This window comes from Adelges cooleyi, unplaced genomic scaffold (genome assembly GCF_023614345.1).
Source record: "Adelges cooleyi isolate 19-005CV unplaced genomic scaffold, UGA_ACOO_1.1 ACOO_flye_CR_arks_rails_tigmint_CR_PRNA_651, whole genome shotgun sequence".
Classification (NCBI taxonomy): Eukaryota; Metazoa; Arthropoda; class Insecta; order Hemiptera; family Adelgidae; genus Adelges; species Adelges cooleyi.
Genome location: NW_026096352.1, coordinates 8567533 through 8580946, shown reverse-complemented (window position 1 = coordinate 8580946; position 13414 = coordinate 8567533). Strand labels below are relative to the sequence as shown.

The window sequence follows — 13414 nt, the reverse complement described above, 5'->3', positions numbered from 1 at the left end:
ATACTTAGTCTGAGCTATTCGTCAAAATGAAAATACATATGTATGCTTTACATTTGTAACATAAGGTACAGTTATCAAATGCATTAAAATATTATCTTTTATTAAATACATTCATAAAATCATTATTAGTTTCCAAGAAAAATAGAAAATTATTACTATTTTAGTTTCAACATTTCTTCCATAGTTTTGACTCCTTGTATTAATTTTGTAATTTTTCAACTTTTATACATTATCAGGGATAGATTCATAGACTATAAATACCTATTTAAATGTCAATATGCTTAATATAATTAAATCATTCTCACTATCATGTCGAAACAGTTATTGAATATTCTCTACATAAAACCAAATTCACAGTTCAGACATAGATTAGGACATTAAAAATTGCGAATTATAAATGTTTGTTATTCAATAAAAAATGATAGGATATTATAATTATAATCTGAACTTATATCGATAGCATGTAAATAAGCAAGTATTTTTTTAAAATGACAGTAATCGTCTCATACCATGTATTTATTAAAAAATTACCTACTATCAAATATGCATAATTCAACAACTAATTATCTTTGGAAAACTACTTAAACTGATAAAATTAAATAATCGACGTTTATAACGATAAACCACTTCTAAGCTGTATAGAAAAAATACTAATTATCGTGTATTAGTAACTATGTTCATTGTAGACTATACAGGTGTTCCTGGTACCAATTACACGACAAACCATTAGGATAACATGGTAAGAATTTATTTTTGCGTTTTATCATATTTTTATAAAAATAATTAACATTTCTTTTCGGTTATTATTATCGAGACATAATATATCAATACAGAGGCCTTCACAAAAAAAATCTACACAGTACTGAAAAACTTAATCAGTAATATAAACAAATTATTCTCAGAACAATTACTAAAATAAATGTTTATATCACATATAAATCAAATAAGCTAACAAATATATAGGAAGGTATATATTTTCTTAACGAAGATGATACCCCTTTATAAATGCTATTTTTGTTTATTTCAAGATTTCATCGCAGCAAAATTACGTATTTTACAATATTTTATCGTATAAATTACTACTATACCTACAAAAATGATACACAGAACATTATTAGCAAAATAACTTTTAGACTTATATAACATTGTATTACACTAGACCACTATATGCTATTAGCAATATGCATTTTTTAAATTTTAAGTACATAAAAACTAAATTGTACGAATATTATTATATTAAATGTAAACTCATCTTTAGACAAAACGACACAACGCAACAAAACTAAAAATGTTTATATTATTTAGAATAATAAAGCAATTTTATAGAACCTCAATGTTAATAATTGAAATATTACATAATTGGTTTACATAATTTAAAAAATACACACGATTTATTTGGTTGTATACAATAAAACCACTAGAAGGTCCATTCAAATCATTATAAAATACTTAACAGAATATAAAAATTAAAAAAACACTTAGTCTAAACACATTATAAACTTTTTATTTTGACCTTGTTCAATATTACAATTCATAGAATTATTTTTTTATATACAACTTGGAACCTCTAGGTACACCCAATATTTTTAAAAATAAAACCCTATGTTAAGTGTAATCTACACTTATAAAAATCAAAAAAAGTTGAAGTTATACAAGTTTTATTATTCTACTATGAGTAGGCACTAATACTGTTAAAACTACTATTAAAAAAAAATATATGCATTTTAAAAACTATTTTTAATGGAAATCATGTCATCCTAACTCAGTTAACCTATAACGTTTGTCATACAATAGAAATGTATATTTTATAGTTACATTTTTTTTCCAATAAAAATTTATATATTTAGGCTAAAATGATAAAACTAAAACCATTAAATACCTAAGAAACAAATTTGTACCTATCGCAATATTTTTTTCATTTAAGCAAAAAACATAATTTAACATCACAATTTTAACAAGAAAATTATTGACTATATTTATGGTTTTTTTCGTAAATAATTACTCTTTAAAACAAAACCTTTTGACAAATCATATTAAAAAAGCAACTAGGCAAATAATAATAGTACAAAGTCCCCAAACTGTGCGCTGCTAAACTATATAACATTCTAATTAAATTTACAAATTTGACCAATTGTATGCAAGTATAGACAATAGTAAATGCGTTTATACATGTTTGTGAATACTTATTCTTAAATGTAATACAACAAACTAATTAACTGTTCACGAACAGTATCTAAACCTAATTTAACCTATTTATAAAGTGTCATTTAATTTAATTTAATATATGTAACTCAGATAATACGGTTTAAACGATTTTTTTTAATACTTAATTAAACAAAATCCTACTATATCCAAGTAAAAGATTATACATCTAGCTTTTCTAACATTTTATTTAACAAACATTTTTTAAAAAGGATTACCATGAAAAACTTGTCATATATTTTAATTATAATGTTGACATTTTTCTTAAACATAGTCCAATAACCTAACATACATTTTACCTACTTATTTAGTATTATAAATTACAAAATATTAAATTTAATAATTCTACTTTTAATTTTAATAAATAAAAAAAATTATAATTTACTATATTTGCAGTAGAAAATAACTCAAACAAATTCGATAAAATTAAGGTAAGAGCGTCTTCAAAAGATACTATACTAAAAAAAAAATGAAAAATAATTAATATATTAAGAAAGATAAAAATAAAGACTAGCGTTAGAATAGTACCTACACAAATTGTATATTTTAGATACGCGTATTGAGTACCTTTGCAGAACAGCAACCTTACTTTTCTTTTCAAAAAAAAATTTTGAATTATAATCCTAAGACACCGAATTTTAACAGGACAAAGAAGAACTTCACAAGAAGACTGAACAGGCAGATGAAATTGGGTTGTCGGACTCAAGCGATAACGTCGTTTGGACGGAAAATCTAGAGTATGTACGATATTATGTTAACGAGGGATTTGTATGTTCCAAAGAAGAGCTACCCATCAAAGTAGGTGTATACAACTGAGTCTACCTAGATAATTTAGAAATACAAAGGTATTAGTTACATGAAAAACTTCTTTAGTTTCAATACTAATATTTTTAAGTATTGCGTTCTAACTTCCAAGACTAGAAAGTAAAAAAATTAGAAAACCCCGGAATTATGTAAATAAGTACAGATAATAAGTCAATAACAAAAGCACAATATAATACAACAGAATTTTTCAAAATTCCACAATTTTAGTAAAGTTAAAGTTTTTAGGGATTTTTATTATCAAGGTGCAATTTAATATATTTTAACAAAACTTATTTGACTTTGATAAAGAACCTAATTCACAAACTAAACATAAATATACTATGACTTATGGCATATTTTTATAAATGATTTATCAGTTTAAAAAAAACATCATCTGACAACCATGTGATAGAGGGTTGGTTTACGTAATTACAGTTATCATATGAAAAACGTATACAGTTAAAATATTATACAATACGTCCAAGTGTTTCGTTAATTTATTTAAATAATATTCGAATGTACCAACATAAAATAAAAATTAAATCATTAACACTTAAATGAAAAATAATAAACAGTACAGTTATGGAGACAAATAACAATACTTACAAAAAAAAATCGACCTAATGTCTTGATTGTTAATCTAGTAGAAAATTCTTATTTAACTATATTTTACACCTAACGCATAACAAAAACAAAGTTATTATTTGTATATTATATTTAGGTACTATTTTTGCACAAAACAAAACTAACAAAATTGAAAAGAAAAATCTACACATACAACTAAATAATAGTTTTATAATACGACAAGTGAAATTATTATTTATAGAAAAACATTACAAGTACATTTCAATCCAATACACATCGTTACCAGTATACCTACATTCCTTAAATAGTAATGTAAATAAACAAATCCCAATTGTTAGTAATACCAATTATTCTTATAATAAACGAATCAATTAAAAAAAAAAGTTTTATTTAAAAACGTTTGAAAAATATTACTAAACCAGTAGGTGTACATATATTTATTTATTTATTAGATGAACGCTACTAATCTCAACATTATTTTACTAACTTATAAATTCGGTTCTGTTAAAAACGAACCATTTAACCACACCAAAAGACTCTTGAATTAATCAAAATTTCGTGTAAAACAAATTAACTTCAGTAATGAACATGAATGAAAACACAAAGATATATCACATAATTGAATTTAGAAATAATTTAATGATTAGGTACGATTTCTGAGAGATGTTAAAGGCATGTACAATTTGTAAAATATACTATTTAATTTGTTTATTAATATTCAAAGGAAGAAGGACCTACTACCAGTTCAGGAGGAGCTGACAAAGTGTTAGTACAAGATCCAATTTTAAGTCCACCTGATGGATTTATCAACGAAGCTTTCGAAGACAGACCACAAACATTGGATGACAACACGATAAATAATAACAACAACCTTCATCCTACCAACGTGAGTATTAAATAACGAGCACTTTCGGTTCATTTGTAATTCCAAAACTGATACTAATTTTTTTATTTTAACGGTTAAGTCCTTCATACCAAGTACTTGATATACATAACATAAAAAACTACAAACAAAAATATACATAATATATTATACAAAACTTTCGACAAGAAAAAATATTAGTCTAAAACAACAAGGCTATAAGTAATGACCAATTTCTAAATGCTAACCGATCGATCGTTAAAGGAAAGAAGTATGTTTTTGTTCTAGTTTTTTTGTCTCCTTATCTGCTCGAAAACAAACTTACGATTATTTATTGTTATTTTAGCTCTATGGTATACTTTATATATTTTTTTTTACTTTCCACAACCCATATTAATTTTTACAAGATTCCGTACAATAAAAAATTGCTATAGATTCGACATTTTTCTTATTTTTTCTAACTAATATAGAATATGCTTCAAGAAACTTCTCTATCCTATCCAAAACATCTACTAAGTAATAATTTAAAACTCAACTTCCATATGCGATCAAGTATTCATATATATTTATACTTAGAACATCAATACTAAGACTAGTCAGTCACAAATGCTATTTAGTTCATACCTAAGCTTTTTAAACAATAGAAAAAGTTTTGAGACAATATAAATTATTTTTACTGGTTGACATTAAGAACTTCCCAACTGATTAATTATTAAGTGGCTGAAATCTAAGAAGCTAAATATTATTTTTGGAACAAACTATTGCCGATACAAAACCGATTGCTCACTATAGCAATCGTTTACTCTGAGAAGCGATACATAATATATTCTAAGTACCTAGACCTATATAACAGGTATTTTGTAGCAGAACCCGTATCATGTATTATCTATTTGTACAGGGGACAGTGCCGCAGGCACACGATGCCGCCTCTGCTATTTGTCCTATATCAGAGAACCAAATTTCAAAACTGGTCAAAAACGATAACGGTGAGGTGGCCGTCGACTTGGAGACTAAAGAAAAAAAATGGAAAGTAAATTCTGTAGGATGGGACCGAACGAGAACCGCCATTTTCCTAGGTCTATTCCTAGCTTTTGACGCATGGGCTGCAATATTTTATTGCATTAAAAACGATATTGTTGGCGACATTTTTAACGATCAACCCGATTAGAATCTTTGATATAAACCTATGTAAAATTGTATGAATTATGAATACAAACATTATTATGTTTACAGCATATTATGATAATAATTACATGAACAGAATGAATAAACTAAAGAAAAATGTATACTTAACTATTTTACAAATACCTATATGGTACGCTAAGTAACTAATACAGTATATAATAACATGTTTTTCTACAATCTTAACATCAATAAAAATAACATAAGTACCAGTTACCTACAAATTTTGACTACTACTCGAGACATTTTCATTAAATTATGCAGTATTTTAGTAAATCAAATAATCAATTTTTAATTTACCTCGAGATAAAATATAACTTATTTCTATTATTACTATTTTTAGCGGTTACTTTCGCTTTACCACATTAACTATTCGACACATCTAACAGTTCAAAAATAAATACAAATCAAATGCTTCACACCTAAACTATGGAACTTTTAAATAAATATATTAAGAGAAAATATTCCCATATAGAATTTCTATGTCTTAGTAATCTCCAAATGTATTTTAATAATCTAGAACTACAATTTAATTATATAAATAGGTACACATGTGCATCTACCTAATTGTAAGGCAATATTATAAGGTTTTATTTTAATTGTATTCATACGAAAATGGATAAGTTAAATATTATGTTGTTGCGCAATAATAGTGATGTATTACAAATAAATTAATAAAACAGTAAACTAAATGTAAAGAACTAATTATTTTAGCAACCAAATATTAAGTAGGATAAGAATAGTCTCGACGTTTGATAATGCTCACTCAACAAAATAACTGAATATACCAACTATTAGGTACTCACTTTTATTGCGAAACTATAGCCGGAAATTGTATAATACTATGATTATATAACACAATTTAAAAAGTGTAACAATAATTTACATAAATAACGTACATTCTCCAATATTTGATACTTGCTTTAATTTTTAAAAATATTTTAAACAATTATGACAACATATGAGACATTAAGAATAAGACAACTAGTAAATGAAATATAAATTCAATTTTAAAGTTTTTGTTCCTATAATTAAATTGAACTACTACAAACAATTTTTTTTTAGTAAACAAAATTTAATGTTGTAAGAAGCCATAGACAAAGTTACTAGTTATTTTTAAAGAGTAATCAGATGAATGAAAATAGTTAGGTAATAGAAAATTAGTTATTTAAAAAAAATTTAAGGAAAGAATAAATCTCAAAAAGAAAATCATACGTATAAAAAAAATGGCAAACGATACAAACGAAAAAATCCAATTAAAGTAATAAAAAAATTTAGTAAGTATACGAGTTAAAAAAATTGTGTAAAAAATACGTATATTATTCAATATAGTTACAAGACACTACTAAAAGAAAATAAATAAGATGAAAATATACCGAAATAGTCAATCAATACAAAATTATAATTGTGTACCTATCATAAAACCACGAAAAAACTTTATATATATATCAAGACAGAATGAAATAAAATTACCTACTAAAACTGAAGTATTTATTTCATCTTATTCTAGTTCATCAAGTTTTTCATCATTAACTAGCAAAACAAAAATTGTAATTACAAATATCTCCTAAATTATAAACTGTTTAAAAACAAACAAAAATGATCAAAAATGTTTTCAAGCGTGCAACAAGTCTTACAAGTAAAGTTTACAAAACATATTTTGGTAACCAAACGTATTTCTCGCTGAGGAACTCTATAATACAAGGACAAATGGTAATCATTTAAATAATTAAGAATTTCCAACAATCATACGAAACAATTAAAAAGTAAGCAGACAGTGACAGAGTTATAGACATTTTTTTTATATCAGGAGTAGGTAAAAGCAGATTAAAAATGCAACCATTCGTGTTGTGATTAGATATAGACAAGCAACATACTACACATCGTTGCTAGGTTCTTTCATGATTAATGATTAATAAATAAATGGTTATTTAGTTAAATATCTAACATACTATCTAGTCCACATTTGGTATCATAATTATTTGTTATTTTACGTCTTAACTCGGTATATTAAATTTATAAAAAATTATATTGAAGAACTAAATGTTATCATTAAATTCTTAAATTGACAAAGGTCCAAGAAACACTTAAATTTCAGAGGAAGTTGACAACCTAATTAAAAATTAAGTCGTGTTAAAATTGAAATCCAATGGATTATATCTACCTATCTATGTGCTATGGTTCATTATCATATAAAATTTAATAATAATTGTTATTTAATAACTTGTAACTTAATTACTTGTAAATACACAAAACCTACACTACAATATTTTCATATTAATGTTGTTTTTGGAAAAAAACAGAAAAAAAACTATTGAAGACATTAAGCGAAAAGATAACGGTTTATTACCTATTCCTAAGACTCCAATTTATTGTTATTTGTAAATTTTATTGACATTCCACATTACTAATTATTTAACATCCCAATTTGAAATATTGTCTTGTTTTAAACCTGTTTAAATAACCAATAGATTAATAACCAATAGCAGAATTGTTTTTAAATGTATCCAATTCTTAAGTGTGTCAATCTAACATCTTGCAACAAAAAATAGTTTTTTAATGCATTAAAATAATCAATGAAAACAAATATATTGAATTCAATATTTTTAATGATTTTTATGGTTATTATTTTGATTTTCAAGTATATTTTAATTCATAATGAATTCTATGTCGAATTCCTACGTTAAAAAACCTTCCTAATTCAATAATACGAAAATAAGAATAATATAATACTTTGACAATTTGTTTTACCACGAGTGCTTGTTTTTTTTTAAACCCAATACTGGTAAGTGAAACACCCTATTACATATTATACATATAGGCATTCATTGTAATCAACTAATTATATTCAACTATTAAGTACATATAACGTTATATCTGTTAAAATCTGTTAAAATCATAAATTAATGGTAAAAAACATACACGAAATAAATCAGAACAAAAAATAAACTAAACGTTTTAACAAGATCAGATCAACAATATGTAAACTTCAGTAATCCTAATATTTAATCACAAATACATATGCAATAATTTTATGAACACTGTCTTAGCGCAGTAATACTATCAGGTAAAATCAATTTACACTAGAATTGTTAACATACACCAAGCTTTTATAGAGTTTATTTATTTTATCTCACTTCAGTACTACCTACCTAAATGACAATTATGGTCGTTTTGTCATAGTGAAGTTGAGGCAAACCCAAGAAATATATTTGCAATATTAATTAAACGATAAATACAAATTATTATACATTTTCCTCGATTAAACATATACAATATACCTCAATTATGTTATAAATTCATCACACTCTATTCATCCGAGCATATAGAATACAATTAGTTTTAACTTATTTTATTTATTCCAATTTTAATTGTACACCTAAAAAACTAACATCTGCCTAAAGCTTCCCTAAAAATATTTTTTTGGAAATTTCAACTACACTATCAACTAAAAATATAAATTTTATTTTAATATAATTTAGACTTACTGGAATTATCGCCAACGATCAGCATAACTCTTGGGCCAAAGATCAAAAATTCATAGTAATTTTTTATTTTGCTACTATTTGGGTACTTACGTTATATGATATAAGTATTACCTTCATTAAAAGTTTGGAATCAAGTAATACAATAAATGGAACAGTTTACCTTTTTGATTAATAAACAAGTTTTTTTTAATTACCTCTACAATTCGTTTGAGAGTACATTCAATAGGTATTTATAATAATAAAAATATATGTATTAAATTAAAAAATGTAGGTTGAAATTCTTCAACCAGTTTTATTTCTACTGTTAGATACGTATAAATGACCTTTAAGAATAAATCTATGACATATTTGAGATAAAGATTTAGTATTTATTATTGAACTTTAACGGTTTAGTATACGAAATACAATTATTCTTATTAGTATTATCAGGGCGGAGTAATGGGTAAAATATTTGTTAGGAAATAATAGAGACTATACTAGTTGTAGTAGTTATATAAAGCAATAATTTTAATAAAGAACAAAAAAACGCTAATACAGTGTGTTAAAGCAAACTGCATAAGACAAGTAATAAGAGATAGTCATTGTTTGGAACAGTTACTCATAATTTACATTTTATAATTAGAGTCCGTACAAATTGCTTTCAAAGAATTTAAGCAGATTTACAATATAATTATATTTTGTCAAATGTTTCTGTTATTTCAATATATATGTTTCAGTAAGTAATAAGTAGGTATATAAGAATTGTTATTTGTTGATAAAAAAAAATACATAGCAACGAGAAAGCCTAAACAAATTCAATTACTTAGCAGACTAATAATTCAACATTAACATATGTTATGAGTTTACAGCAACTGATTTGATTTTCACGAGGACCCGTTAATTCTCATCAATTGATTGCTAATAACTTAAACAGATACAAAACGTCCGATTGCATCTAACGATTTTTTTATATATATCCACTTTCGCACCAGCCATAACATAAATATATCTCCGACTCCTATAATAAATTAGTAATGGAAAAATCTATACATTTATATACACATATAACACATTACATGTAGGTAGTGATTATATTACTATAGATAAATGTTATTATTAGTAATGCCAATAGAATTGACAGCACGTTTGTGGGTTATATTTATACCTTAACAACTGTCGATTAAGCACAAGCTCGCATCCTAAGGCCACCTTTCAACAGTGGAATGGTCAAACGAGATAATTTTTGCTCTTCAATTTTCAACACGGCTAACTGTAACTATATACGACGAATAAACAACCTCCTACGAAACCCGAGATTAATTTGACTATAGCAGGGTTTAACTTTGGAGGAAAAGTGCCCACTTGTACGTAAGTAGATACGGTGGTTGGATAGTAAGTATGATGTACGTGTTGATGATATCACAATATTTAAGACCAATCCAATTGGTCAAGTAATTGTGTAATGATTACACCCTCATTCCTCTTATTCTTACTGAAAATAGTTTTAACTTGTATAATCCAATTTATGACGAGTGATAAATAATTATTGAACTTTTTACTTACCTCAAATTACAGCCCCAGCACGCTATCGTCCCACTAGCATTATTACATTAAAAGATCAGATCAACATGTTACTTTACCTCCTGAAAAACATTAATCAATATTCTATATATAAATTGTATAGGATAGATACACCGAAGCCTTAATAGTTTAGTCATAAAGGTTTTGGCAACCAAAGATTTATAAAAACAAAAAAAAAGGTCTATTGTAACCTGTATGGTATTTTCTTACAGTCAAATGTTATTTTAAATCATAAAGTTCCACAATAAATTTACCTTTTGAAATTTGTTTTTCCTTAAGAGTGATCTTATAATAATAGAGGCTACTTCATTTTAAATATAAATTAACATAACTTTGGTACTAAATCAAAATTCATAAAAAGAAATAAAAATAGATCACTTAAAAATATTAAACCAACCATTTTATTATTTTGATCTTTCAAAAAGAATATTATAATATTATTGACCAATATCTCTTGTTAGACAAATAAACTTAAAATTAAATAAATATAATTCTAAATCACATAAATAAGTAAAAAGCACATACCTTTAGAGTACATCCCAAAGTACTGTAGTTATTTCCATGCCTTACATAATTCAATCATCACGATTAAACAAAAATCACATCTGAAAATTGTAAAAACAATTTAGTGTCAGGTGCAAATTTTGTTTAAAAAAAATTATATAATATAAGATGTATTTCATTTTATTTAATTCTTTGTAATAAGAAACCCCAGGACAACCCATACCTCATTTACTAAATTGTATTTTTAAATCAATAATAGCGTAACTTGTTCTACATTTAATCTAAAGAAGTATTATTGATATATATGTATATATGTATATTGTATATATTGTTAAGGAAAATCATATTTTACACAGTCATGATATTACAGTGTGATGCAACATTATGAATAGCATGATTGAACATTACACTTGTTTATCAGCAATAAGTAGGTACAATGTTCAGTTATTGTGTCATAAAGTGTATTAAATGACTCACCAGTCATGATTAACATCATAAATATTTTTTATCGTGGGAAATATGACCGTCATCCAAGTTTCTATTCCAATTAATTATAAAACTGTTAATTCATGTTACAATAATTATCATTTGTATTCGATGTATTGTTTGTATAAAACATAACATTACACCAAGGGGATATTTTTAATTATACATATAGGTTTTATACTAAATAAATGAATTACTGTTGTCATGCTGTTTAAAATTACTGTGTAAAAACGAATTTACCTTGATATTGATTAATTTATCGTACTAAAGTCAAGTGTGCACTTTAATACTTTTAGTACTAAAAAATGTACTATATATATATATATATAGTACACTTTTTGTATAAATCAAAATAATACTATGTATCGTTAATACACCTCTATATTGGCCACTGTTGATGGTCGGACGAGTCCGAAAGTAATAGTTCAAACGAAGCCTCTGATAATTTAGAATATATAATATTTGTTAACTTAATATATGCCAAACATACTTACAATAAGATATTTTGGAATTTTCAAGTATCGAAATTGGCATGGTTGTTATGAGAATCCAGTAGTGCTTCGGTTCTCATTCGTTCAAATATCTTTGAAAACGCACAAACACACACAAGGCCATTAGTATCGTATAAGGAGAAAAACCAAAATGGCCGACGGCCGACGTGGCAAAACGTTTCTTCGACGGGAATAAAAATGTTCAATACAATATTAAGCGTGTATACTTACAAAATGTTGAACGAATTTCATGGGTGGCGAACCGCCGTCGTCACTGGCCGTGTAAGGCGATGCTTGAAATGCAAAATTGTCCATGGCGTTGAGAGAAATTTGAACTGTTCAAAAAAAAAAGAGAGAAATCAGCACACGACCTCACTACTGCAATGAGTGGATGGCAAATGAAGGCAATATGGCCGCTCGCAGACGTCCTTTGTGCCTGGTCGACGGCACGGATGACGTGGAGAGAACATTCTAGAAACAACGCAGTACGTGGCAACGATCAATATTTAATAGTACCTACGCAGCTGCCGTGAGGCCCTTTTTAGGTGAAGTGGTAGACACAGCGGTGGGGACGTATTGTTTGCCGTTCGGGTAGTGAGCCGCCGTTGTCAGAGGAACAAAATACAAAACATACATATTAAAATATCAGCAATGCAGGGGCCCGAGCTGGGTTCGACGAGTTGTAACTGGCAAAATGCAAATATCGTTGAAGGCCATCCGCCGCAGCTGCAATACATATTATACATATATTTTCAACGCTCTTCGAACCGTGACGGTTTTTTCCAAGGACCAAGGCATAATTTCAAAAATCTATGCTGGACGATCACGTCGGGTCGTGCAATGTTATAGCAATATTCAATATACTCGTACATTATCCGACCGTCTTCCAGTTAGCAAAAAAATTAAACGTCTTCGAAATGCTATTTCTTGTTATTTTTATTTTTTAGAATAAATTAATCGCAGATATGGCACATGTCCGCCATTTTACAAAAATCGCATTTTTACATTATTAAATTTAATATTGATAATTACATGGTTTTTGTGCAAACGGAGCACATGTCCTATTTTTCGTACTAAATTTTAATAAAATAAAATATTAGTGACTCATTATCATCAAATAAACTACTGTAGATCATATTAATGTTATTTTAATATTTGGTAATAAAAAAGCTACTTATTTATAAGAAAATGTTATATTCTTAGTAATTTGACGCATGAACGGCACAGGTCCAAAACACCTTAAAAACTTT

At 26.4% G+C, this 13414-nt stretch overlaps 1 protein-coding gene and 1 long non-coding RNA gene across 2 annotated transcripts; one reads left to right on the top strand and one right to left on the bottom strand.

The window, feature by feature from the left end:
• The first annotated feature begins 597 nt into the window (after nucleotides 1–597).
• LOC126845022 (uncharacterized) lies at nucleotides 598–5739 on the top strand. The gene is made up of 4 exons (XM_050583593.1): nucleotides 598–739; nucleotides 2848–3000; nucleotides 4316–4477; nucleotides 5352–5739. The coding sequence occupies exons 1-4, from the start codon at nucleotides 737–739 to the stop codon at nucleotides 5619–5621; spliced, it is 588 nt and encodes a 195-aa protein (XP_050439550.1). The 5' UTR covers nucleotides 598–736; the 3' UTR covers nucleotides 5622–5739.
• LOC126845023 (uncharacterized) lies at nucleotides 5598–12645 on the bottom strand. The gene is made up of 6 exons (XR_007686665.1): nucleotides 12396–12645; nucleotides 12168–12256; nucleotides 11209–11288; nucleotides 10666–10745; nucleotides 10268–10594; nucleotides 5598–10120 (listed from the first exon to the last, which is right to left on the bottom strand). It is a non-coding gene; the product is annotated as an uncharacterized LOC126845023 (long non-coding RNA).
• Between the last annotated feature and the right edge of the window lie 769 nt (nucleotides 12646–13414).

Coding starts and splice junctions, on each gene's coding strand:
- LOC126845022 (XM_050583593.1), top strand. Junction 3,001..4,315: donor AAGAAGAGCTACCCATCAAA/GTAGGTGTATAC, acceptor TAATATTCAAAG/GAAGAAGGACCTACTACCAG. Junction 4,478..5,351: donor ACAACCTTCATCCTACCAAC/GTGAGTATTAAA, acceptor CTATTTGTACAG/GGGACAGTGCCGCAGGCACA.